This window comes from Osmerus eperlanus, chromosome 10 (genome assembly GCF_963692335.1).
Source record: "Osmerus eperlanus chromosome 10, fOsmEpe2.1, whole genome shotgun sequence".
Lineage (NCBI taxonomy): Eukaryota > Metazoa > Chordata > Actinopteri > Osmeriformes > Osmeridae > Osmerus > Osmerus eperlanus.
In genome coordinates, this window is record NC_085027.1 from 17,633,612 (window position 1) to 17,660,103 (window position 26,492).

General features: G+C 42.3%; 4 protein-coding genes and 1 long non-coding RNA gene across 9 annotated transcripts in view; 3 read left to right on the top strand and 2 right to left on the bottom strand.

The window, feature by feature from the left end:
• dagla (diacylglycerol lipase, alpha) overlaps positions 1-2,605 on the bottom strand; it is a 50,323-nt gene extending 47,718 nt beyond the window's left edge. For 2 of the 4 annotated variants that reach the window (XM_062471893.1, XM_062471891.1), the window contains exons 1-2: positions 2,064-2,604; positions 1,784-1,957 (exon numbers count right to left, since the gene is read on the bottom strand). The gene's annotated coding sequence lies outside the window, so the exon portion shown is untranslated. Of the gene's footprint in view, positions 1-1,783; positions 1,958-2,063 lie in introns of all 4 variants that reach the window. The other 2 variants (XM_062471892.1, XM_062471894.1) reach the window with 2 other exon arrangements.
• Positions 2,606-3,357: 752 nt separating this feature from the next.
• On the top strand, positions 3,358-7,033 carry LOC134028237 (uncharacterized). Its single transcript, XR_009931506.1, has 2 exons — positions 3,358-3,895; positions 4,733-7,033. It is a non-coding gene; the product is annotated as an uncharacterized LOC134028237 (long non-coding RNA).
• A 1,531-nt stretch (positions 7,034-8,564) lies between these two features.
• Positions 8,565-9,472, top strand: polr2l (RNA polymerase II, I and III subunit L). The gene is made up of 3 exons (XM_062471923.1): positions 8,565-8,714; positions 8,897-9,008; positions 9,199-9,472. Exons 2-3 carry the CDS (start codon positions 8,914-8,916, stop codon positions 9,305-9,307), a joined length of 204 nt encoding a protein of 67 aa, XP_062327907.1. The 5' UTR covers positions 8,565-8,714; positions 8,897-8,913; the 3' UTR covers positions 9,308-9,472.
• Positions 9,473-9,661: 189 nt separating this feature from the next.
• LOC134028396 (cleavage and polyadenylation specificity factor subunit 7-like) lies at positions 9,662-14,375 on the bottom strand. 2 transcript variants are annotated; one of them, XM_062471918.1, is made up of 9 exons: positions 13,806-14,375; positions 13,252-13,362; positions 12,898-13,001; positions 12,637-12,782; positions 12,178-12,517; positions 11,717-11,835; positions 11,246-11,390; positions 10,386-10,609; positions 9,662-10,095 (listed from the first exon to the last, which is right to left on the bottom strand). In XM_062471918.1, exons 1-8 carry the CDS (start codon positions 13,884-13,886, stop codon positions 10,393-10,395), a joined length of 1,263 nt encoding a protein of 420 aa, XP_062327902.1. In that variant the 5' UTR covers positions 13,887-14,375; the 3' UTR covers positions 9,662-10,095; positions 10,386-10,392. The 2 variants fall into 2 exon arrangements, with proteins under 2 accessions (XP_062327902.1, XP_062327901.1); XM_062471917.1 differs by having other exon boundaries at positions 13,171-13,362; positions 13,806-14,374.
• A 263-nt stretch (positions 14,376-14,638) lies between these two features.
• Positions 14,639-21,318, top strand: sdhaf2 (succinate dehydrogenase complex assembly factor 2). Its single transcript, XM_062471922.1, has 4 exons — positions 14,639-14,799; positions 15,384-15,607; positions 15,751-15,860; positions 20,645-21,318. The coding sequence occupies exons 1-4, from the start codon at positions 14,773-14,775 to the stop codon at positions 20,773-20,775; spliced, it is 492 nt and encodes a 163-aa protein (XP_062327906.1). The 5' UTR covers positions 14,639-14,772; the 3' UTR covers positions 20,776-21,318.
• The last annotated feature ends 5,174 nt before the right edge of the window (positions 21,319-26,492 follow it).

The following is a 26,492-nucleotide window of genomic DNA, read 5'->3' on the forward strand; positions in this document are numbered from 1 at the left end:
AGTCTAAACACACCTCTCACTTTAAGACACAATTGTCACCATTATGTCATTTGGAAAACACTGTTTGATAAGTAAACTCAAACCAGCACAATTCAAACACCCTTAACAACCAATTATCCATGTGTAAGCACTAACAAGCAAAAATACTCAACAAGCAATCAGGGGTTTGGAATGAATACAAAGGTAAGCTCATCTGTACTTTGAAATCATGAATGCAAATATCAGAGGAAGAGGCAGAATTGTCAGAATGAGAGGAGGTGAAAGGGAGAAGAAGAGGCAGAGAAAGAGTAAGGAGAACAACAATCTCAAATGAGATCCATGCCACACTCTGACAGAAATCTCTGACAGAACAACCTTCTCCAAGCCATGTGGGCTTGTGGGGACATTGCTGTGGAGTCTTGTCGGGGATGGCTCAGGCATTCAAGGGCATTTTTCCCTGCCGTTTGGCTAGAGAAAACATTGCCTGTGATGTTGATGCGCGGTCCGTTTTGCGCTCTCGCTTGCTGCACTGTGCTACTGAGAACTTTCCATAGAAATGAACTAGGACGCCATCTTTAAAGACCTCCGTAGCTTGGTCTAGTTATATAGGTCTATGTTGGTTCGTGTTGGGTCGCTTTCCACAATGCACCATGCAAGCGATGCGCCTGGCTACATTGAAAATGAATGGAAAGCATTGCGTTGCTCGCATGGCGTTGCTGTAGTGGACATGCACTGTAAGCCCTTGCAAACTTAGCAAGAACGTGCCTCAAAGTCTGTGAGGGTGTACATAATGTATGGGAAACACTGCGGTTACACTACTACAACTTTTGTTGAACTGCTACAAAACAACGTGTTCCTGATGGCCCGTTCAGACAGAAAAAGGGAACAAGGTGGACACTGGTTGGGTTATCCCAGAGGTCTGCTCTGTGTAGCCTGCACTGCTGATATGGAGAAATTGCTCTCCAGTGGCCTTGCTTAAAGCAGAGAATGGTATATCTTGGCCAGACCAGTACACAGAGCTGTAAGTGAAAATAAATGCTGTAGGTATGGTTGTAAACGTGGCATGTAAGCCTTCATGAGTGAATCCTGGATGTGAAGGCCTACACGCTCACAGCCAGAGGAAGGACACACACAGACAGAGAGGAAGGTGCTGGGGCTCTCTCAGTGACCAGGACTGACTGACCAGTAATTTCCCTCTGTTGGACCAGCTAGGCCTTCAGAAACACAACCTTAGCATTGTTCTCTTCTATGGCCTCTCACTCTCTCCCCTCCCTTTCACACAAACTCTTTCACAATAGGAAGATGTATTGTAGTAATTCATAATATCTTACCCAAACTGCAAATGCATGGGTGCATGCAAGCACTAACATGACCTTTTGTACTGTAACCAAAATACTAAATACAAATGTAATTGTCTTCCATCTTAAGAACCGGATTTTGTAAAAAAAAAGTGACCTAAAGCATTGAGCATAACTCAATTTATGGGAGTAACAGGTTACTCCACTGCCTTGGAATCCTGCATGATGTTCATCATTATGTAGATTAAACCTGACATGCCCTCTTATCCTCCTATATCTGCAGTGGTCAAATATATGTGCTCTTATATATGCAGTGGTCAAAAGGGACAAGGTCAAGAAGTTCAGAGTATGTTTGGGGAGCATACAGGAACATATTAGAGTTTAAAATTAGCTGCACTTCCAGACAACATGGCATAAACGGATTCATGCTGTCAAATGGCACTCTACTTTAACACCATCGCTGCACAACAGATTAATTGATCTTTGCCTAACGCTAAAATACTCACCTGTGTTGTTACGATGCCGTGTCAAGAACCACTGCATCGGTTCCGATTGCTCTCCCATCCTACGGTTGTCCACCTCTATTTCACCCCGACTCCAACAGTGGTCGAGGTTCTATTGGGATGAAACCGTCCAAACCACCGCGGTGAAAATAACGCCTATTCTCACCGTGCCGTAGCCTGTAGATCACACGTATCCCAATGAATCGATCGAAGTCCAGACGCCGAACATCAAATGACAGGTTAAACAGGAATCCAATGATACAATAAAATACAGCGCCTGTACCGTCAAACAGCGCGCACGGTCACGATCGCTTTCAGTGGAGCTGTTTGGTATCCTTCTATAAATTGCAACACGTCCTTGATTTCTGTAATTCGTTATCTCCACTCCACTGAGTGTGCCGGGGAGTGCGCCCATGCAATCTTTCATACGGTCAGTCAGCCTCTACAACCCGGGGGTACACACATTTTAATGCAGTGTCTAACATTGCTGACAACCGACTGGACTCCTCCCGAACCGAATCGGTGCAGCTAGAGCGGCGACGGCATGTCCTGATAAATCTGTTGTTATAAACTCACCCCCCTCTGACCTGAATTTTCTCCCCGAAAAGATACGTCGTTACTATTCCCATTGCCTATTCACACTTCTTCGGATCAAAACCCGATTCGCCTCAGCGCTATTTGCGTAGAGAATTTACGTCACCTACAACTCTACGATAAAACGGGTTGGATTTACGTTTTTCACGCAAGCCTGGCAGGTTTTGAACATTGTGTATACCGTTGGAAATTCACGACAGCTGGTAAATGCGCGACTGGTGGTTTGTGAATATCAAGGAATCTCCGAGCCGGAGAGATTGGGCGTGGAACCGCGTCATTTCCTGATTTTTATACACTTTAATTAGATAGGTGTGTGCCCTAAGTGACGCTATTATTACCGAAACATATTTAAAAGGTAACCCGCACTCTGTTAAACGCGTAACCAGGACGTAGGCATATAATGCACAGGCCTTTATTATAGTTAAATGACAACATCTGCAAGCCTTGGATGAGGGTTCATCTGGCTGGCGCCATTCATCCTAAAGTGCTTAAAATAGGCTTGGCATATTTACCAATGAATGACTCCAACTTTCATAGCAGCCATACAACAATTCTTTGAATTAATTAGACCTCACTGCATAATCAATTTAATTTGTTAAAATGTACCTATGTCTGCTGTGTCCATTTTTTACAATTGTGTTTAGTGCACAGAAATACCACTACTTGATTGACTATACTGTATAGAGAAGCTATTCTGCTGCTCTTTCCAAGCAACTCATGCTAACGTTTCTGTTGCAATTAGCAGATGGAATTATCATCTTTATGACAATTACGCCATTATTACTGCTCTGAGGGAAGGTTTCATTTCAGGTTTCACTGTATTGCTAAAGAGTTGGATGAGAAGTATGTTGAGTAGTTAAAATATGCCACAGGAAAGAGAAAAACATTCTGTCTGATTAGAACCACCTCTGCTCTTGGCCTCTTAGAGTACATTGGTAGCACAGATAATTTATTTACTGACCAATTTAGGCCATGAGAATACACTAGTGCTAAAAAGAGAAATAAAGAACACATATACACGTCAACAACGTCAACAACACACCCAGCAATCACATAAATCATCAAGCATTTCTAGGTTTTCAACAATGACTTCACACACATCCATGCACATCGATGCACATCAGTACCCGAGAAAAATCAAGGCTCACAAAATAGATCAACTAAGCTTTCAATTTAATTCTAAACATACACGTAATAACATTTCACATGTAGAAAATAATAGCAAGAGAATAAAAAATGTATTTAAGCTTCGGACAAAAAGATTCACTAAGAAGTTGACAGACAACACACTCCATAGGAAACTTTAAATCCCCCCTCTGTATCCATACCAGATGGTACATCCCATTCCCTCTGCTCCTCTCTCTCCTCCCCTTTTTTACTGTGCCCTCCATCTCTCAGCTCTCATTTGTTTGTCCTGAGGACATTTGCTTGTCCTGCAGACTCCCTCCCGGTAGCAACCTCTTATCTCCATCCACCTTGTCATCTCGGCAGTACTACTGAGGAGTCCAACAGACCTGCTGGGTAGGTCTTCAGCTTCTCATACTCTTACCTGAATCCCTTGATGTCATAATGGTATATTGGTCTTTAATTTATTTTTATTTTTTTATGGCCTATTTACAGCTTGCATCCTCTTATGTTGCAGCTGCATACCAAATCCTTTGATTCAGTCCCACCCAATCTCTGTCTCTCTCTCATTCTCTCTTTCATTTCATTCTTTTTTTTCTCAGCCGGTGTTTTTTGTGTCTTTGTGGAGTAGTGCCTACTATGGTGCTGTTATCCTTGTTCCTCCCCTCCATCTTGTCCTTTGATTATAGTACATACTGTATGACTCATGCAGTTTTACACAGGAAGAAAAATAGATGTATACTCATGTCCAGAACAAATGGTGTTTCATTTGAACCCTTCTGTCATAATGCAGGAAATATGCATGTCACTTCTGTATGCATCTATCGTCTCTTTTGTAACTGCTGCTGTTGCGTAGCCTGTACCTACATCCCCCATCTCCTCCTTCTGTTACAAAACTAGCAGATTTTACCATGAGGAAGCTGAACACAGGAAGCTCCCAACTGGAGTTTATTTATTTCACAGCTGTCATTCTGAACACCAAACAAACATGGATGAGCAGTGGGCGTCTTTCATCCATCAAGGTCACATGTGAGCCCTTGCTGACCTGAAGCAGCCATTCCATCCTGTCACTGTGCTGTGAAGAGATTGTGTTAACGCTCCCAGCGTAGTTTAGTCACTGTCACATGTCGATGTAATAACACAAGAGAGACCCATTATGGCAGATAAATGGTCTGTGTATGTGATTTTAATTTGGGTGATTATCTGTGTCTCTGTTTGATGTCAGTCCACCAGTAAAACAACAGTGAACTCCTGAGAGAGATTCATCCACTGCTTGACCTCGTCCTATGGAAACCAAGGCCAAGAGCGGGGCACCCGTGCCCAAGGGTGTCCCTAAAGCAGAGAAGAAGGAGCCTGTTGCCCCCCGTAAGGCAGACCCTGCCCCAGCTGCCCCAGAGGTCGAGAACCCCCCTCCTCCCCCCCAGGATGGAGCAGCAGAGCAGGAGGCGGCGCCAGAGGGTGGCGAGGAGGAGGTGGCTGCCAGCACAGACTCTCTAGAATCCCTGAAACCCTTTTTGATTGGTGGAGCCATCATTGCTGCCGGGGCCATCCTGCTTGGAGTGCTTCTATTGGCACGGAGAAATTAGAACCAACCCTTTGTCTTCGTATGCTATTGGTCAATGGGTTAGCTGGTCACTTACTAATGTGTGTAATAATAGACTATTAAGGCTATTTGGTAGAGATGGGGAATGGGGAGCCACTGTGTTGATTGTATTGCTTCCAGTCTGACTTTGCTTGTAGTGAATATACCCATATCAGTGACGTTTTAAATTAAATATTTTGGTCAATGATGGCTAGATAATGCCAGTATACTGCATGAATTTGCTCCACCCATGTGATTGCACCATCTTACTCACACTGGTGCATAGACTTCAGAAATCAATACAAGTCAATCATATAGTAGATGCACACTCAGCAATACTGAGCTCATTTACCACTGCCTTACAGTACATCAACTGGCTTGACCTATTTAATCGGATTTGCACATCAAAAGAGAAACACATTCTTAAGCTCTGTATGTTTTTGCACAAGACATTTGATTTGGTCCAATTTCGATTGGCAGTCCCTTCTCTCTGACATTTCACACTAAACACTTGCAAGTAATAACAGTTGAACACAGGATGTTGAATTTTTAAAATCAAATTAACATTGTCTCCTTATCAACCCTGTCTGGTAGTGGAGTGTTTTTGACAGTAATTTATGGTTGTTAGTGTTGACCATTTCCCAGTCAAATATCAGTTTAACCTTAATTTTCTGTCTGATAACAGTTAAAGAATGTCTGAAAGGCTATCTGATTCAGGTCATCTATATGTCAGATGCTGGATTACTGAGAGGAGCACATACAAAGACATTTAGAAACTAAACTTATTGCCAAACATGTGCTGTTTTTTAGTGGAGCAGAGGCACACTGTGACCAGATGTCATCAATATGAAAAGCTTGGTACTCACAACCTCACCACACATACTATACAGTAAACAACATGTACAGTAGACAGGTTTGGTAGATTAAAGACACACTCTCCAGTCTCCAGAGAGACAGAGGTAACCTGGAACTTCATCATTATGGAATATGGAAACATCCCCAATTGGAGTCATAGTTAATTCTATAGTTTGTGTTAAGAGTAAAGGGTGCATGTTATAACAATATATTGTTATACTGTATAATTATTATAATGTTATGACGTAGTCTAATGTTGGCATTTATTTTCAAATTACTGTAAATTCATTGTAATATATGTACAAATTATTCCCCAAGAGATTACATAGGTGGAATACAAAAAGCTAAATCTATTCTCCACCATTGACATATCACAAGTTTTGAGGGTTATGTATGATATTGGTGTGTTATTGAATATGACAGTTAGACCAATATTATTCTTATAGTTTATATCTTTGACAATCTACTAATCCCAGGAGCAGCATTTTAAAATGACATCACAATGACTCTCATCAATCTAAAGTAAATTGCAAACCAACACAGTTGTATTTAGTACAAACTTAAGTTATGCTTGAGGATTATCACAACCTTATAGCTTGCGTTATGTCAAGTACTACATTTGAACACATAAGTAGTCCAAACATCCTGCATGAATACTAGCCTTTAGTTTAATATGATGTAGTAATCACCCAAACAAAGCAACAGGCGTGTTATGCCAAATAACCTTCACATTTTACTGTATAACATACAGAATTAAACAAAAAAATCTCTTATTTTATTTTCCTTTGATTCAAGAGCGTATAAATGCAATAATTCCGGTAGGACTCTTCATTTCAGCACATGTTTGGTAAATCTGTAGCAATTAAATTGATCAGCAGGATCAACAAGGGTGATGATGACGAGGGTGATGATAATGGACATGGAATATGATGATGATGATGTAGCCTATTCTTGATATTCCCTGTTCCATGCCACACCTTCCATTTTACACACTCTCTTCCTGGCCCCCCAAAGCTCATAATGATAAACCCAAAAAGGAAATGGTTCCCTTGTAACTACAGCTGACCTGTAATAAAGACAATGAACCAGTCAGCATACATATGAGTGTGTCTTGTTCTGTCCACCAGTAGAATAAGGGTTGGACACTATTATACAAACATCTTTAAATACATAATTTATTTGTCTTTCTTCTGAGTAGTCACTGATTTAATATGACTAGAACAGTAACAGTTGAGCTGAAGAGCACATTCCTTGAAATGGGAATTTTAGGTCAGAAGATTGAGAAAGATGAGAGCAAGGCAGGCCAATTTACTGGCCAGGAGGACAGAAAATCTATTATAGTAGGTCGACTAACCAAACCATACTTTTGGTTGATTTATCATTAAAATACATCGGTTCAACACTATAAACACTACAGTACGGGGTTCTAAATTAATAGACGATGCTCTTATATATATATGTAGTTACGGTGATACAGGATAAACGTTAACAGCACAACTCATTTGCATTTTCACAAATAGAAGGTTTACCGAAACTCCAACTGTGTTTTGAAAAGGCTATATAGTCTTCTTTGTAATCTGGTCAAGATTGGACCACTTAATGGAAATTGAAAAAGTAATTCGTTATAGGCCAACTTTTAGCTACTGGTAAAAGTTACATAATTACGTCACACAGTAGGCCTACCAGTCAACATTCGTTCATCGTGACCAATTTAAACTTTCAAGACATTTTCACAAACTTAGTTCAACATAAATATCCACAAAGTTTGTGATGTTTGGATGAACCATCACCAATTTATGGCTAAATATGAGCCAGGGGCCATGCACATGTTTGGAACTGATGGCGCCACCGATCGATTTAAAAATAGTTTTGCACCAGTGGTCAATTGCCAAAAGAATAGCAAATCAGTGACATTGAATTTTAAAAGGCATTGAATACTTAATTTTGACATTTAAACACCAGCGAATTCATAGCATCAAAATATTTTACTTAGAAAACCATACCTGAATTTCTTGGTTTTCAATTCACCTCTTAAATATGTATATGTGAGTTTATTTCAACGTTTAATAACAGTTCAGATACAAAAATTCAAGGTTCGGAAATTCAAGCTGCGCAAATTCGAAAGCTAAAATTGTGTTCAAAGAGGTATATCCGAAATAATTCTAGTACTAATAAAGCAATACTCATCATGATAATAACATGTAGCATATGTCTATTATGAGGAGTTGTAAAAAAAATTTGCTTCACGAAAAAAAAGGCGGAAAATCCATTATTGTGGATTTTATGGTCCAGAGGCTGTTTTTGTAGGGCATGTGGAGTTGGACTGTATCCATGTCCTTTTGAAATGTTTTTTTTTTTTTTTTTTTACATTAGTTATACCAATTGGGCTCATATTTGTACAAATATATTTCCACATAACTTCCAATCAATTTGCAACATAAATTCTGTACCATTTACCATCTCACACGAATTTGCGAAAAGAATTATAAATCAGCACAAAAGCCATATGGTTTTGAATCCCTAAATATTTGTGCTATTGCAAACCTGTAATCCTAAATATGTGCAAATTCTCTTAATTTGACCTGCGTTAAATAACAGTACGTTTGCTAACACTCTAAAAGATGTATACTCTGAACATAGCTTAAAGTGTCACACTATAATGTTTCCCCCAGTTCCATGCGCTCGATGCCAGACGACACTGCCTCAAGCCAGAGCGCCTTGGCCAGCTAGGAAGCGATAATTCTTACCTACTCAGAACCAAAGTTTTCAACAATATTCGTGAGTAGAGAAAGCATTTACTTTAAATGAAATAATGCGTATTGATAAACTATGTATTAAACCATCTCCAACAGCCTCAATAATTATGGGAGTACCTGGATGCAAAACACGCGCCTATGTGGCTAGTCCTGGCTAGCTACATAGCCCGGCGTTTGTTGACATTTTTTTTTTTACGTCTCTAGGTACCTACTGCACAGCAATGATCATCCCTGTTCGTTGTTTCACGTGCGGTAAAATTGTAGGGAATAAATGGGAGGCGTACCTCGGTCTTCTCCAAGCAGAGTACACTGAAGGGTGAGAATACATACTCTATTTTACTGGTAGTCACATTTTACCGTACTATCAAGATACAATTAGTATACTTTATTTTCACTAACATGTAGGCTACTCGGGAATGGAGTCATGACAGGTTAGATTGACAGATTAAGCTCTCACAAATCTAAAAATGTGTTCCTGAAACTGTCCTCTCTCGTTGGTCATACAGCGACGCCCTTGATGCTCTGGGTCTGAAGAGATACTGCTGCCGCAGGATGCTTCTTGCCCATGTTGATCTCATTGAGAAGCTGTTGAATTATGCTCCGTTGGAGAAATGATAGTTTACAGAAAACACATCTATTCCGTCTTATGAATTTATGACCTTCATTTCACCTCATTTCTTTAATCAATCCCAGGACCCTCATGCATGGATATTAAGGCAACTAGATCATCAAACCAGTACTCCATTTGTATTATTTTCTAAATAAACGTTGACAAATGTGTGATTGTTTCTGTGGTGGCCTTGTGTTTGTTCTAATCATGTTATATCAACATGTGGCTGTAGTTAAACTGTTCACAATGCACTGAATCTTTGAGCAACAACAAACATCACATATATTCACTTCTACACTTCACTTCTACTCTCTTGAAGAAAAGTGAAACCCTTTACACTTAAGAACATATGTCAAGGCTTCAATTTAACAACCTTTTTATTTCTCAATTTCTTATACAAAAGAATGGGGACAGATGAAAAACATACATGACACTGTAAAATATATATATAAAAAAAAACCAATGCATCCAGGTGTGGCGAACAGCAATGGTTTCCTGCCACAACTCTAAAAAAGATTTATCAAACAATAGTTACATCAGTAAGTGAGTGAGAGAAACATAAGGGACAAGGTGATGCTGAAACAGAGAACTGGAACGGGACGAGATGTTGATATAGGTGATCGAAAGGGGATCTTCTGGGACCTCTGTCAGATTGTGGGGACAAGGAGAGCTACGGACATTCACGTTGTCTCCATAATTCTGTTCTATTACACTCCATTATTTAAGGTTTCTAAGCAGTAGGAGCTGCTTCAACCTGTACCCAGCCTGACGAACAGTCTCAGCCTGCAAAGTCCTAGAGAGAACACAGACATACCTGTCAGGTATCCAGACCCACATCAAGAGTAAACAGGTTAAGCAGTGAAAGACTGTCCAGAGTTATGTAATGTATTAGGATGGGACTGGAATCTGTTGGACACCTGAAGTGTGGCTTAGAACACGATTTGATTCGAACAGAATTTTATAAAGAACAGACATGTATTTTTTATAACTGAATAGCATTGTGTTTCAAACCACAACAACATTTATTACAGTATTTATCATGTATTAGGTAGTACAGTTGTGCAGTAGACCTACTGTGTTTACCTAGCTATTAGCGGTGTCTCTCTCGATGGTCCCGGTGCCTGTCTCGTTCTCGCAGCCTCTCTCTGTCTCGCTCCCCACTTGAGGAACGCTCTCTGTGTCGTCGTGACATCCCAGCAGACTCCCAACCCTGGCTGTAGAAGTCCTCTCGGTCCCTGTCCCTTTCCCGCTCACGATCTCGCTCCCTGTCACGGTCTCTCTCCCTCTCTCTGGAACGATGTCTTTTCCTGTAGGTAGAAAGAGAGAGAAAGAGAATAAGACCACTGGCTAGTTAAACATTCTGTATTCTGCAGAATACATTTGTGTCATGAAAAACAATACACTGGTAGTACTTTAGGCTAGTTTCCCAAGCCTAGTCCTAGACTTAAAAAGTCGTTTTTAACGTTTTTTAAGACTGATAGGAGCACCAAGTACTGTTGGTATTGTTATGTTTTAGAGTTATGGGAAGTTTTTTCTTAATAAAGAGGAGCATTTCGGCTCTCTCACATGCAAGTCAGTTTCTTTGTTGTTTGCTCTCAACACTAGTGCATGGTGCTGGTAGGGATATCCAAGCTGTGGAGGCCAAAGGAGGGAATCAGACTGCGTGACATAATTCCATATTCAAATGCAATACCGGGGCTCCACTGTTAGTTTTGAGGAAAGTTTACACGCTACATTATGGGTATACTCGTAATAAAATCATGATGCTGATACCAAGTACAAATGCTGTTTACCATGCTGTATTTGCCCAGTACAAGTAGCATCAGTGCGTCTCTATTTAAAATGTCAAGAGATTTTAGCTTTGGACTAGGCTTAATGTTTGTGAGCCTGGTCAGATATGACACATGGTCACATGACCCTTAATGCATGGGTCCAGTGCTGACCTGGTGCCAAAGTTTGCTTGAATGGAGACAAGGCAGTCTTTAAGTGAGGTGACCAGGGTTTGACATCGCTCATCTCCGAACACTCTGGACTGTTTAATGACAGCGATGGCCGTTAGAAGTGTTTCCATGGCCACACGCAGGTCTCCTGTGAGGGCAACACAACAGTCAGTAACATGATGACCCAATAGCAGTCAAGGATGAATAATGGCCGGCATAGGCTAAATACATACACATGCTATATTGAATGATATTGACTCAATGAAACAAGCCTGTTCTGTGAAATGCAATAGTTCATAAAATCTGAGTTCACAAAAGACTACTAGCATGCACAGTGCAGTGAAGGGGGAACCCTTGGGGTTTTCACATTATGCTGTTTCCGTATTATGGATTGCTATGCCATGTACATTTCCATCTCTAAGTGTCTGTGTTTATGGTACTGTAGGTTACCCTCTGACGTAGTGTCAGTCTCACCTGCCGTTGCCCCAGACACAGCCTTGGTGATGGCACTGCTGGCTATGGCTCTATTCCTGTTCATCAGCTCCTCAAACTCCCCATCTGGAACCAGGGGTGTAGGGGCGTCGCTGTCCCGGCTGCAACACAGCAAAGAGACCCACACACCCGCACATGACATAAAAAATGCAAACCCGCTGAAGTATAAACCAGGCTTTACTTGGCAAGCGAAACACATCAATCCATAACTTTTTCCATTCAAGTTGTGGTAGAATTGTAGCAAGACGTACATACATCTAACATCAGTGGCAGTGCATTAGTGCTATGAACAGCAAAACACAGAAGCAATTGTAGTCATGTAATTTCAATTTGACATTAGTAACAAATTCCAAATACCCCCAAAGTCACTGAATCCCTGTATAGCGACAAATACAGAAAACACCCATAAGTAGTTTACAAAGAAAGAGGTTGTGTGAGCTCACTTGAGTCGGCTGTAGGCTGAGGTTGTGCTGTAGCTGTCGTGTGCTGGAGGAAAGAAGGCTGGGTTCAGATGGAGGCTGGAGGGGGGCGGCTGGCTGTGCAGGTGGAGGGGTGGTGGGGGGAACAAGTGGGGCATGCTGGGAGGTGGGATGTGTGGTGGGAGGAGGGGAAAGAGTGGAGGAGGCCGGCTGAAGAAGGGAACGGACAGCGGAGGGGGCCTGTTGGGGAGGTGGTGTGGGGGAGGAGGTATGTGAGGGATGGAGTTGGGCTCCAGAGACGGCGCGGAAGGATGTTTATCTGTCGAGTCTGTGGACTCCTTCGAGTTAGCCCGCTGGGGGACACCTGTGGATACACGCATACTTTCATTAAAAAAAGCATCAGCTAGCGGCATTCCACATCGGGGTCAAATCCGAGAACAGTTTTACATTCTACTGGGTTGACATTGCCAAGTGGAGGCTTACGTTTGTTGGCCATGGCCTCGAACACAGCAAGATTCTGTCGAGTGGCAAAGCGACAGTCCACCTTCTCCCCATTCATTTGACAGTAGGGTAGCGCCTCCAGCAATTTCTGCAATGACTCTTCTGTGGCCACCACAACCTCAGCATATCTATGGCACCGAAAAGAGAGAAAAGAACAAAAAGGCGAGAGAGGACAAGAAAGTGAAATGAGGGATAACTAAAAACACTATGGGAGGGGATCAGAATAGGGTTTTTCTATCTCACCCTCTAGACTGGCCATTGGCTCTGTTCTCTGCAAATTTGATCTCGACAATGTCCTTGACCCCCAGAGTCTGGGCCATGGTAGTCAAATCTGTATCTGAGGTCCACTGAGGAGACAGGAGGAGGAAATAGGGAATGAGGATGGCAAGGGTGGTCTGAGTAAGTTATTGAGAGGAAGGAGTCGGTAATTGCCTTCTACAATGGGCTATCTAGAACTTACTGAGTACACTGATTTGAGTGAGTTTAGGTGTGTGTGAATAAACAAGCTACACTTACCCAGGAGAAGTTGCCTACATAGACTGCCAGTCTTTTGGTTGGTGCAGCACTGCGAGTGTTCAGTATTGATGTTGCGCTAACTTCCTCCTTCGTTGGCCTGTCGTCTTTCTTGGAAGGGACGGTCTCATTAGGAAGTCTCTCCCGACTCACAGAACCCGTGAGGACGTCGTCATAAAGATCATTCATCTCATCCTACGGAAAAAATGATAATTAGAATTATATTATCATGGGTTAGCCTATTTTGAAACGATATCCTTGTTAGTCTATGGCAGTACACCGAAAGGTTAGTGTCAACATTTGTAGTCGCGTTGCACGGTAGTATGGCTTCCTCCAGAACCTGACTGCACTGGGGTGCCCGGGGTTCTAACTCGGGTCCTTAACGAACGCAACGGCCACCTCAATAAACACCGCTTTACCCAGCTACGCCACCGAAATGCTAGCATTTTGATAGCGCGGGAGGGCGGTATTTAGACTAAAGTGTGAGTTTAACCAATTATACAACTCGGTTACATTTTGATTCTTCATGGTGCAACGCTTTTAATCAGGATGTTAAAGCTTGTACAATGCTTTGGTACATTAATAAGTCCTACTGTACCTAGCACATATCTCTCCAGAACAATGCAAATCCATCTCACCTCTCCGTTGTGGTTGAAATTGTCATCGTAGATATCTAGGTCTTGGGTGTTCCCATCGGCTGAGGTACCTGTACCCGCCATCCCCAAAACCTGCACGGCACTGTAGCCACCGTTCTTCACGTTACGTTACTAGCTAGCTAACGGTTCAACAAACGTCTTATACTCAAATAAGAACAGTTGAAACGTGCACCGGTACTGGCATCTACGAAAACGAGTACAGCTTCATATTAGCCAGCACTTTTGAGATATATGACAGGTGGCTAGCTGGCAACACTTTTGTTTAGATTAAGCGCTACTAGCTAGCGTACCCCTTCCTACACCACAGCTAGTTAGCTAAGCGGTAGCTAGGAGTAGACGTGGACGAAACTTAACAGAGGTAAACAAACACCAGTGACAAGATAAAATAACGTACTTTTACAATGAATATGTGACACAGATATACGAGTTCTCACATGAAAAAACACAACCTTCTGATAATACGAGACAGACTGGCTAGTTAGCTAGCCAGCTAATAAACACACAGCTAGTTAGCTAAGATGCCCAAAGTGGGGTTGGGGTTGGGGGTATCGTTGAAATACAACCGACGAGAAACACTATCCAGTACTACTAGCTATGTTGTATTATTCAAGTTAGCAATAAATTATTTTCGGCAATTTAATCTCCCGTTATTGAAAAATAAAAATGTAATACATAAATACACTCAAAAAAGACAACCAAATACATATATTAACAGTTTCACTGAACAGAAGAAAAAAATATTGTTAATCAATTACTGTACTAGCTACAGTACCTCACTGACTCTTGACCTCATCAGTATGGCGTCTACGTGTATCCATCATCACGTTCCTGTGTTACCATGTTATGTGACTGCACAGTAAACAATTGTGTAATTGTACATCTGGCATCTAATCATAGGGCATTCGTTTCTGGACAATAAACGGTCAAGCGGGTGGAAAGAAAATATACAATGTTGTCTGCAGTTGCTGCGAAAAGAGTGAGTGTGAATCGTATTTTAAACACTATTTTGATCTTGTTAAGTGACGTTGACCTACACATAGCTAACTTCATGCGGTGCATTTCCAGTTTGCTTAGCATTTACGTTAGCCTACCAGCAGCTAGCTCCGAAGGACTTTAAGGAACAACTATCTAGCTAGCGGATTTAAGCAAGTAAAAATGTTTCATCTGTCAATAATTACAATGTTTCATCTGTGCCTATTTTCAGTTTCATGTTACAGTATTCAAAATGTGTTATAGGATTTCAAGCACATACAATACCATGGAAAACATGAGGGTAGCATCAGAAGGACCATCCTTTAGTGTGTATAACGTTGTGGTTTATTGTTGCTATTATTTACATTTACATTACATTTAGTCATTTAGCAGACGCTCTTATCCAGAGCGACTTACAGTAAGTACAAGGACATTCTCCCCGGGGCAAGTAGGGTGAAGTGCCTTGCCCAAGGACACAACGTCATTTTACACGGCCGGGAATCGAACTGGCAACCTTCAGATTACTAGCCCAACTCAGCCACCTGACTCCACATTATGACATAGCTGTGCTTCTTTCTCCTGGGCCAGTTGGTCAGTGGGGTGTGCCAGACGTCATGGCGATCTGGAGTGACAGGCCTAATGTCAGCACGGGCATACCGTGGAGAGGCACCTGAGGATTCGAAAGGTGACCTAATTGAGATCCCTCTGCCCCCCTGGACAGAGAAGGCCGGAGAGACTGTTGACATCAAGAGGAGACGGCTGTTGTATGAGAGTCGCAAGAGGGGAATGCTGGAGAACTGCATACTGCTCAGGTTAGAGAGACTATAAACACATTTTCTTTAAGCGATTAGTTACTTCATATCAGTTGCGTATTTCTTAAGAGTCTGATGATAGTTTACCTGTATCAACTCCAAATAAATGCTAAATCTCTTCTACCCCACCATCCTTTCTGTAGTCTTTTTTCCAAGCGGTACTTGAACACCATGAGTGAGACTCAGCTGCAACAATATGACAGACTGATTAATGAGCCCAGCAACGACTGGGACATCTACTACTGGGCTACAGGTGAGGAGAATTGTCTCTTGTTTCAGACCTTGTGTTTATTATTTTATTATTAAGGTGAGCTAACGTATGTTTAAGCATTAGACATGTGAATTGCATCTTTGTTACGCCCCCTCCAATGGCTCGGGGGAGGAGGAGTACGCAACTGCCCATGGCCACACAGTGGTGAAGGGAACAGGAGGGTAGTGCCAATAATAGATTGCCACAACCACAATGCTGTACATGGGTTTTAATAAGCACACAGATGCACATACATATACTGCACATACATATAACAATGGGGAGGGAGGACAACAGGCAAAGGGTTAGGAGTAGGGCCGTGCCAGCGGTCTGTCAAATCAAAGAAATGATACAAAAAGACCCTGAGCTTCCCTACCCCTCTACTCCTGCCTGACACAACCTATTCTACAACTTACCTCACTGCTACAATACAAAGGGTGACAGCCGCTAGCTTCTAACCTGGTGTATTTAACAATTAGTTACCTACGGGTGTATGTAAACCCCAGGGTGTCTTACCTAGCCCTATTCCACAGACGTCTAGGTGGGACCAGGGTTACAAACACAGCTGGGGCCCGTTCTCCGTACGTCGCTTATAACATCCGAGATCAAATGACACATCCAAGATGACATCATCTTGCTTATCGTGATCTGGCTAATTTGGTTCTTCGAACACACTTGTTGTTTATGATTAGTATAGCTGGATTGAGTTATACGTTGGTCTAAAAGGGGGTATGTATTGATAGTAGAAACCTTGATCAGCAACGCTGCTATTGGCTGCTCAAATAAGTCTATGGCTGCTCACCGTGGCCAAAATGAGCACCCTGTTTTTTCCGCAACAGAGCCAACAGAGCAACAGCTTGCTCGAAGGTTACTCCGAATTTGAAGATTTTATCAGAACGCCAGGGAACACCTCAAAGTCTGCAAAATCCAAGAAAGAGGGCTGGCAAAAAGTAGCAGACCAAATTAAATGTAGAGGAGTGATGCGTTTTATCGCTTATTACAGTAATCTAGGCCTATGTTTTTTTTATTTTCATACTTTCATATTTTCATTTATCATCTTTAATGTCATATGATGTGGTTTCAACACATTTATTATGTAAATGACACCCTCACAAAAAAAACGATAGGCTATCCACTCAAAAAGTATAGGCTAGCATATCGCGCTGTGCTTAAGGACCCTATCTATCACGCAATGAGCAATTAATTCGGTTTCATGTTAAATTCTGCTAATTATTCTTGCACCTTCTGCAACAGGTTCCTGTAGTAAAAACGGACAAGACATGTCTGTGACAGACTTCCTGTATCACCTCTGCTTGTTAAGCCTCGAGCAGGTTTAAGCTTACGGACCTGTTGCTATGACAGCAAGTCCAAGTCCGCTTAGCAAGTCGTAGCTCGCTAAGCGGTTTAGCGTGCTAATTTTCAGGCTAAGATCAAAAACGCCCCTCTTTTTGGTTCGTGGAAGCAACTTTCGATAAATCACCATAGTAACGTATCAATTAGCACTAACCTGCTCCAGAGCAGGCTAACGTAAGTGTAGCTGGATAAGCTTGCCACACCCCCGGAAAATGGCAGACCCAGTTGACCAAGGAGCTATATTTTAGTTTGATTAGCTTTCCATACCAATAGAGTTCTTCGCGATTGCCAAGATCCTTTATTTCACACGGATGAGTTCTTGTTTGAGCGATATCGATTCAGCCGACAAGGACTAATTTATTTGCAAGACCTTCTCGGGCCGTACATTGCAAATATCACACGCCGCAGCAAGCTTTATGCTTTATTATGAGCTTATGCTGCTGTATGTGAATATGTAACGCTATGTTTTACGAAATGTCTTGTCTTATCTGTTGTGCCTGTGCTTTTTATATGTTTCACTGTGGGAGAGTGGGAAACGTCATATCGATTCCTTTTTATGTCTTGACATGTGAAGAAATTGACAGTAAAGCTACTTGAAACTTTAACTGTGCTTCAGACTGCATAGCCTTGAGGTTTTTTGCGTCAGGTAGGCTATAGGCTACATTTTTATACAGTATAGGCGATGCAGAAAACATTGGCAAAGCCGCAGCATGCGTTGCTGTAAGAAAAGTGTACTTGGCGCTAACCAGCTGATGACTCAATTCATCATATTCCCTGGCCATGTCCCAGTCAATGAAATCAAAGAGGGATTTACACATAGGCCTACATTCATATACACATATATAGTACATGATATAAGCGCAGTAGCCTACATATATCCTCATAATTGTCTATGAATTCGTATCAATTAGATACTCTTTGGCCTTGTTTTTATCTAGCCTACTTATTCTGAAAGAGTTGAGATCATTATTTTCGCTAGCAAGATCTCATTCGATTATTAATTTCCATTAAGCCTACTGCCAACTGGCACATTTAAAGAAATGTGATCTGATTGATTGGGGTAATGAGGCACTTAAAGATCCTGTAAAGTGGACCTGGAAACGAGTTTTAAGTTCGCCACACCACAGAATAATGTGTTATTAACTACCCATCCAAATTCGAATGAAAAAATAACACCGACAAGTATGCTAAATTAGGCTTTGAAATCGTGATAAAATCAGCAGTCTTCTCTGCTTGAGACTGGGGCGGCGTGTCGCCTGAAGGAGCTGAAGCGCCGCCCCTCGCTGCCTAGTGCCTGCGACCCAGATAATGGACGCTATGTCAAGCCGAACAAAACCGTATAGAATTAGAATGTATTTGTTCAATGAGTGAAACATACAGATGCATATAAATGAAATGTTCCCTTGAGCTGTAACAGTAAAAATGGACACCAGAGACAGCAGACAGTGAGCTCTCCATAGGCTACTTCTAACACATTAGCTACCATTTCACCAAAATACCATCATTCTGAGTAGAATGATGGTATTTCTGAGTAGAATGAACCAGAGTAGCCTAATATCAATTTAGCGGTTTGCATTAACTCATAGCAGAGATACCTCTGGAAAAGTTATCTAGTATAATTATAACAAGCACACAGAACTGAGTGATGAACTGCTGGCGGCGGTGGATGGTCCAGGTGCGACCGGAGGATGAACGGCCGGAGGGGCGATGTTCGGTACGGCTCCGTGCTGCAAGGGAAGCCGTGTGTTGGTGAACCCCGTCTGTCTCTGGTCCATGTTAAAACTGTCCGCCGTGAAATGGTCAGTGCAGAGGCGGCTGTTGGAGTTTATCCGAAGCTTTCCATGAGCGTGGCTCTTCACAAAAGCTATCCACCTATTTTTCCTTTCATTATCAATAGGGAACTTAAATGGCGTTGCAGCGCAGCTGGAGTTCTTGCATCCAGGGAAGATGCAGTTGCGGGTGGTGGGAAACATCCTGAAGCTAGCTAGCTAGCTGATGTAGGCTACAATAACAGTACAGCAGGAGGAGCCATTCAGTGATATGACGTAGATAGGGCAAAATGACGTAGATAGGGCATTTTTTGGCTCCGCCCATTAAAACCTGATCTGAAAACGGAAGAGAAAATGTTCGGTTTAACTCCACATTTCAGTGTGACAAAGTTTTAGCGCTTTGCACATGCTTTCAGGAACTAATTTCACACGTATATAATGTACTTAGAAGCAAAACATGGAATTTACTTTACAGGATCTTTAAGATGAGCCTATACATTTCCCCAAAACTTTCGCATTTAGCTTATCGGCAATTTTTTTGCCAATCTGCTTGTCTTGCTCTGGCAGAGGTGGCAGTGTTTGACTTAGCCATGATAATATGCTTATTGTCTTCGTAGAGACTCATTATAATAGTTTGCTCGGATGGCGAGAATAGCCTATCACCGCTCTCTCTTTCGTCTTTTCCGCCATCATACCGTTAGAAAATCACGGTTTTGGTGATCGACCTTTCCTGCCTTTAGAAGTAGGACGTGCACGTGCAATTTCCGATATGACGTTTCCCACAGTGAAACATATAAAAAGCACAGGCACAACAGATAAGACAAGACATTTCGTAAAACATAGCGTTACATATTCACATACAGCAGCATAAGCTCATAATAAAGCATAAAGCTTGCTGCAGCGTGTGATATTTGCAATGTACAGCCCGAGAAGGTCTTGCAAATAAATGAGTCCTTGTCGGATGAATCGATATCGCTCAAACAAGAACTCATCCGTGTGAAATAAAGGATCTTGGCAATCGCGAAGAACTCTATTGGTATGGAAAGCTAATTGAACTAAAATATAGCTCCTTGGTCAACTGGGTCTCTCAAAAATGGAGCTGCCATGTTATTTTCCGGGGGTGTGGCAAGCTTATCCAGCTACACTTACGTTAGCCTGCTCTGGAGCAGGTTAGTGCTAATTGATATGTTACTATGGTGATTTATCGAAAGTTGCTTCCACGAACCAAAAAGAGGGGCGTTTTTTATCTTAGCCTGAAAATTAGCTCGCTTAACCGCTTAGCGAGCTACGACGAATACCCCTCTGGTCTACAAATACAAATAAACAATCAACAACAACAAAGCCTTTACGGTTTTCTCAATAACACAAGCTCGTACTACTTGCTCAGCCAAAAGCTCTTAACAACCTCCCCCCACACAACACAAACCGACACTTATATAGGGTGTGGAGCTCTCCTGATTGGCCAACGAGGAGCCTTGACGGACACGCCCACGTCATCAGCCTGAAATGCACCACACCTGAGGCATCAGATAGGAAGAGAGAGAGAGAGACAAACAGCCCCATCTCCCCAAAGAGAGAGAGACCGTAACAATCTTGTTGAATATCTCTATAATAATAATAAGTCTCTCTAAATGTGTTTTTGAGTTTTAATTCATATCTTCACAGAGGCCCACCCCACACCTGAGGTGTACGACGGAGAGGTGATGGACATGCTAAAAGAGTTCACTAAGAACCGGGACCAGGAACAGAGGCTCGATGCCCCCAACCTGGAGTACCTGGACAAGAGCAGCCAGTGAGGCCCATCATGGTGCATGAGACTCACCTGGCTCAAATACATAGCAAAAGACTTGTGTTTTAAGTGCATTTGAGTTATAATTGGTTATAATGTCAAGTGGTAATTTAACCATGTGCTGACAGATGCATTAATCCAGGTCCGCTGAAAAACTGCAACCAGGTCGGCTGGTCGATCTATCCATCTGTCTGTGATATAATTTCTTCTTTCTCTGGTCCAAACTGCTGGGTGGGGCTAGGGTTAAGCAAACCCTTAGCATATAACTTCAGTGAAGAAACATCTTAAACAATGACTGTGATATTCAAATTGACTCAGATTAGGAAATTGGTTAGTCAAGATTAGGAATCTGAAAGAATTTAAACAAGCCACTGAACTTCTAAATTATAAAAAACAATAATAAGCTTTGTCACACCAACACACACACACCCCTGATTAAAACAGAGCCCTTTGTATGATGGATCTTTTTTGTGAATTTATACAGTTAATGCACCGCTTGTTGGTTGTAATGTAATAAATATGCATGCCATATAAAATATTTATGTTCTCTACCAGTATGTCCTGCTTTTTGTTTATGGCTGTTAATTACTTGACAACATCTTAATAGACAGTTAGGAATAAAGACCATGTCTCAAACTTCTGTTGAGGCTGCAGAACTAAGCATGTGGATGTTACATAAAGTATGATGTATCTGTAGCACCTCTAACCTGAATTAGAACGATAGCTATATATCTATTACCTAGGCTCTGAGCAAAAATTGACAAGACGTAAAAGGAGACTTTACTTTTTTGTAACAGAACAGTTGTCAGGTTTATTACACAATCACTGAGCAACACACTATTCACATAAGTGTTTTATCTTACATTAGAAAATACTCAAAAATAAAATAGAGCTATTTGATTAGAAAAAAATAGGAAAAGAAAATAAATTCTCCTTGGGCAAATGGAAAGTCACTCTACTCTTCTTGCTACAACTGAGAATTCCTAATAAAATGAACATAAGAACCGCGCTAGCGGTACTGGCATCATGTAATTTGACACTTGGCTAGTTAACCCTTTAGTGACAGCATATTCTATGTGAGTTACACAAAGTATAGGTTGTGTTAAGGTTGCAGTGTCCTTACTCAAACACCAGATGGCAAGAACAGCCTATGTTTTTCTGTGCCTCTACTTGCATATTTTCTTTATTTGCTTAGCACATTTTTCCACAAAATATTATACATTTATAAATACACAGCCCCTGTGTGCCACCATTGTCAGGGTTATAAAGAACAGCATTGTTTGCCAGAGCCTTCTGTAGGTGTCGAAAGGCTTTCATAGCCTCAACAGACCACTGAAGCTGGTTTGGAGAGCGCGCCCCCACCATGTCTGTTAAGGGACATTGTTGGAAGTTCCTTACGTTTCTGTGGTACAGGGCATTCTTCCAGTGCCTGAAAATCTTCACTTGATGCCGAATGATCCCATGACCAATAACAAAACCCACGTACTCCGTCTCCCTCCCAGCCACTGCGCACTTATTCGGGTTGACGGTCAGACATACGTTTTGTAGACGTAGTATGACTTCCTGTAGATGCCGCACATGTTCCATCCAGGTGTTACTATATATAACTATGTCATCTAGATAGTGATGAAGAAAGTGTTTTGTCCGTCTCTTCATAAACGGAGTGACTAAGTTCAGTTGAGTTCTGGATTTTAATAAGTATTATCAATCTGCAGATTGGGAGAGGAAACCAGACCTCTGACAATAAATGACAACACAACACCAGGATTAGGTCTCAATCATGTCTCTCTCAGCTCTGAAAGCCATCTTTTATAGGGCACAAGAATGTAAACATAGATTGTGACAGTCAGGCAGTAATGACGTTTCAACAGTCTCAGAGAAAGAGATTCACTGCTCCCAACACATGACAACTCTCAGACTAGAGAGTTCATAGTTGGAGCTCTCCTTGTAGTCATGACAAGGAACGTTTAGCCAGTACCTTCTCCTGACCCCAAACATCTATTAACCCTGACACAGACACAATATACTCTTAATAGCAAGCTTACATGAGAACGTACTAACTAGTATCCAATGACTAGTTCTATTGATTAGTTAATAATGTAAGCACACAGGAAATCCCAATTTCTTTCACAGATCCCAGCTTCTTAGCATCTGCATTAATAATACTTCTCTTGTGGCGGTGCCACCAATGTTTGGGAAAGGGGTGCAGGGGCAACCCATCTACAGGTCTGAGGACTCCTACAATAAACCCAAGGTAACACGTTCCTGACCAGTCGGCTGGCAGGAAATAATAAGCACTCTTACCACATCCCCACATGGTGCCATTGTTAGCTGCACGAGGAACCCAAAATGGTGATGCCCTTATACTTACAGGTCCATCTGCAACAGGCAAATCATGCAACAGGCTGTTAGCATAGATACCACAGTGTGGTTACATGTATTTTTCCAAATACCTTCCCATAATTATTTAAACATTTAATCAACCATATACTACATCTTCTGTAGTATGCTAAAGGTTTAGGAATAGCATAGTCAACAACATCAGGAATTTATGTCACCCGCCCAAATGGTATACAGGACAAGTAACATTGAACTCAGATACAATTGAAGTTACAAATCATCCAGTAGAGTGTGAGCATACATAGAAACCGTATCCTTGCATGTATTTTTTTTCACTCTCACTGTACCACTATGCCATACACATAACCATGCAGGTGGGGCATATTCAAGAGATGACTGACTCGTTCGACAGAACAGTCACATTTGTTACATCCAACACTACACAAGGCCACTTCTTGACCTTACACATATCAGCCATTGACAGAGGGACAGATATCTCTTGATAACCTCCAGAATGCTTGGGACTTTAACCACAAACCCTGCAAGGTCTGTCCCCTCTAATGCTGCGTCCAGTCCTTTTTTCCCGTCCACGGTAAGGTGTTGTTGTACAGATTGTTCTTCATGTGTGGTTTATGATGAATCTCAATGTTCACATCAGTATAATTGGGAGCGTGCAATAGTGGCTCTCGGTGTGGCTCATGTATGCGATGTCTGTGGACTCGTGCGTCCAGTATCAGTAAATGTCTGTCAGGTGTGTGCGTCAGTATGTCTGGATCTCATCTCTCATCGTAGCTCCGGCAGCGGCCTCGGTTTCCTTGAAACAACCGAGGGCCTGCACCACAGTATCCTCTCGTCCCCATTCTGGGTGCTGTCATCTGCTTCATGTAGAGGCCGGAGGAAGACTGAAAGTGTGTTCCCATCTCCAGGCTCCTCTCTCTGGTTTCCCGTCTGGGTGCTGTCATCTGCTTCATGAATCACACATGGGGAAGAGAGGCATGGTAGCAACAGCAGCCCCTCTCTGGCTTTCTCCTCATGTGACTCACCTTTCGACGTCTTCAACACCTCCAGGTGGGTGCTCTTTGGGACCTCCTTCTCAGCGCCCCTGGATTGGGGTGCTGGATGGCGGGGTTCTGGTTTTGGCTCAAATCGGTCCGCTGGACTGGAACCTGCTCCCGGATCAGCTGCTGCAAACGGGTCTCCACCCCCCTTGGTGTACTCCTGGAGGAGTAAGCCAGTGGGGATGAGACAAAATTACAAGTTGGAGCAGGCACCATTTGGAGGTGCACCTGCTCCTCCACCGGCCCCTGGCTCTCCGTTGGGACCCTCCACCGTGTTGTTCGGTGGAGGGGCCATTTTGCAGTCTGTTGCATGAATCCATGTCGGACGACCCTCCACTTTTACAGCTGTGTGAGTCACCAAGAGAAACCAGGTATGGACCGGTCCATCTCGGTGAGAGGGCAGTCCTCCGTTTGTGCACTTTCACATAGTCTCCCGGTTGATAGGGATGACATTGGCTCCCCAGCGGGCATCTTTCACCTGTGAATGCACAACCCTGGCTGCTCTAGTTAGGGCAAAACAAAAGTTTAACATTGTATCATCCATCTGGTGGATATCCATCTGTTTGCAATGATAGTGGGGGAGAGACAATTTCATTGGTCTCCCTAAAACTATCTTGTGGTATCTTGAGGTCCACTGCCCAGAGGAGGAATGGACTTTCCCCACGAAAGTCCATTCCTCCTCTGGGCAGTGGACCTCATGGCCATAAGTGCTAGTGGGAGTGCATCAGGCCATTTTAGGCCAGTCTCTTCACATATCTTGGCTAGTTTGTTTTTCCATTTTGCCTCTCCACTGCCCCCGCAGACTGGGTGGTAGGGACAGTGGAAATGCTGGTTGATCTGGGGCGCTTTACAAAGTTCCTGAACAATTTGATCTGTGAAATGTGAACCTCTATCACTGGACAGTCTTGTGGGGGTCCCATATCTACAGATCACATCTCTCTTTCCGACATGGGTAGGCTTCTACCCATTTCGAGAACATGGCAACAATTACAAGTACATATTCAAAATTACAACACTTGTTCATCTGCATAAAATCAATTTGTAAATGAATAAAAGGACCACTTGGTGGCGGGTGGGCTGTGTCTCTTCTCTTTGGTCTCTTTCCGGGATTATGCTGCTGGCAGGTATGACACTGAGCACAATGTTGCTCAGCCTTTGTGGAAAAACCAGGTGCAAACCAATCTGTATTTACTATTGAGACCATACCCCCCTTGCTCGTATGGGCACATCCGTGCGCCATGCGAGCCAACCAAGGGAATAATGCACGTAGAATCTTTCACACAGCCAACAGATAACCAACCATCCCTCTCAGTGTTATCAGCAGCGGCTTGAAGGTCCACCACAACATGAAGAGAGGGAGTGCGTGTTTCCGGTTGCTGAGACACAAAAAAATATAGAGACCTCGGACACATCAGAGGATTTGGCCGCAGCCTTTGCTGCTAAATCAGCTCAAGCATTTCCTCTTGAAACATCATCTGTATTGTTAGTATGAGCCTCAAACCTAACAATACAAACCAACTAGAGAGGGTACAATTTCTGGGGAAATTGTAGGGTGTGCTTGCTTGCGTCGGTTGCACAGGGGTCCGTTTTTGAATGACATTTTTACAACTGATATTTCTGTATATTTTATATAAAAATGCATACCTATTATTTATAAAGATTACATAGATTTAAAAGCTTTTTTTTTTGCTGCTCATTTACAACTGAAAATACGAGTGAAGTGTAGAATGAAATAGATGTCTTCTCATTTCCCCTGCAAGAGGCAGCCTCATCGTTGAATCAAAACGAATACATTTGGCAGACCGGTGTAAAAATTGACCTAATCTCTATGACTTAAACGTCCTTTTAAGTTTTTCCCTTCTCGTGATATTTTCAGGAATTTAGCCTACTCATTGCATTCATTCATTAATAAAGAACCCCTTTTGAAGATTATTCTACGACGTTACCCGGCAGTAGAAGATGGAATCGCGATTCAAACAGTACCATCTGCTAACTGAAAGTATGCTCCCCAAAACGTAAATAAGCTTGACATTTATTTAGTGGAAAATCGCTCATTCATAAAAAGCTCACTGGTAGCGATCATTGTCAGTAACAACGCAAAATGCTATATAGCCCTGTGTGGAGAAGCTTCCCCAGTAAATTGTACTACTACGGTACAGTACTAGACTACTGTGTTCGTCTTGGTAGCGATTGCGTTGGTTGAATTGGATTTAACGTTCCGTTGTACGGTTTAGGCTGAAATTAATTATTTTCATTAACAGATTGACAACGTTTAGGCTGTGGCAATGAAGTCCAGGTTAGAAGTTAGATAGACTTTTGATTTAAG

Coding starts and splice junctions, on each gene's coding strand:
- polr2l (XM_062471923.1), top strand. CDS start 8,914: ATGATCATCCCTGTTCGTTGTTTCACGTGCGGTAAAATTGTAGGGAAT. Junction 9,009..9,198: donor CAAGCAGAGTACACTGAAGG/GTGAGAATACAT, acceptor TTGGTCATACAG/CGACGCCCTTGATGCTCTGG.
- LOC134028396 (XM_062471917.1), bottom strand. CDS start 13,886: ATGGCGGGTACAGGTACCTCAGCCGATGGGAACACCCAAGACCTAGAT. Junction 12,783..12,897: donor GCCAATGGCCAGTCTAGAGG/GTGAGATAGAAA, acceptor TCGGTGCCATAG/ATATGCTGAGGTTGTGGTGG. Junction 11,836..12,177: donor TCAGCCTACAGCCGACTCAA/GTGAGCTCACAC, acceptor GCTGTGTTGCAG/CCGGGACAGCGACGCCCCTA.
- sdhaf2 (XM_062471922.1), top strand. CDS start 14,773: ATGTTGTCTGCAGTTGCTGCGAAAAGA. Junction 15,608..15,750: donor GAGAACTGCATACTGCTCAG/GTTAGAGAGACT, acceptor TCCTTTCTGTAG/TCTTTTTTCCAAGCGGTACT. Junction 15,861..20,644: donor CATCTACTACTGGGCTACAG/GTGAGGAGAATT, acceptor ATATCTTCACAG/AGGCCCACCCCACACCTGAG.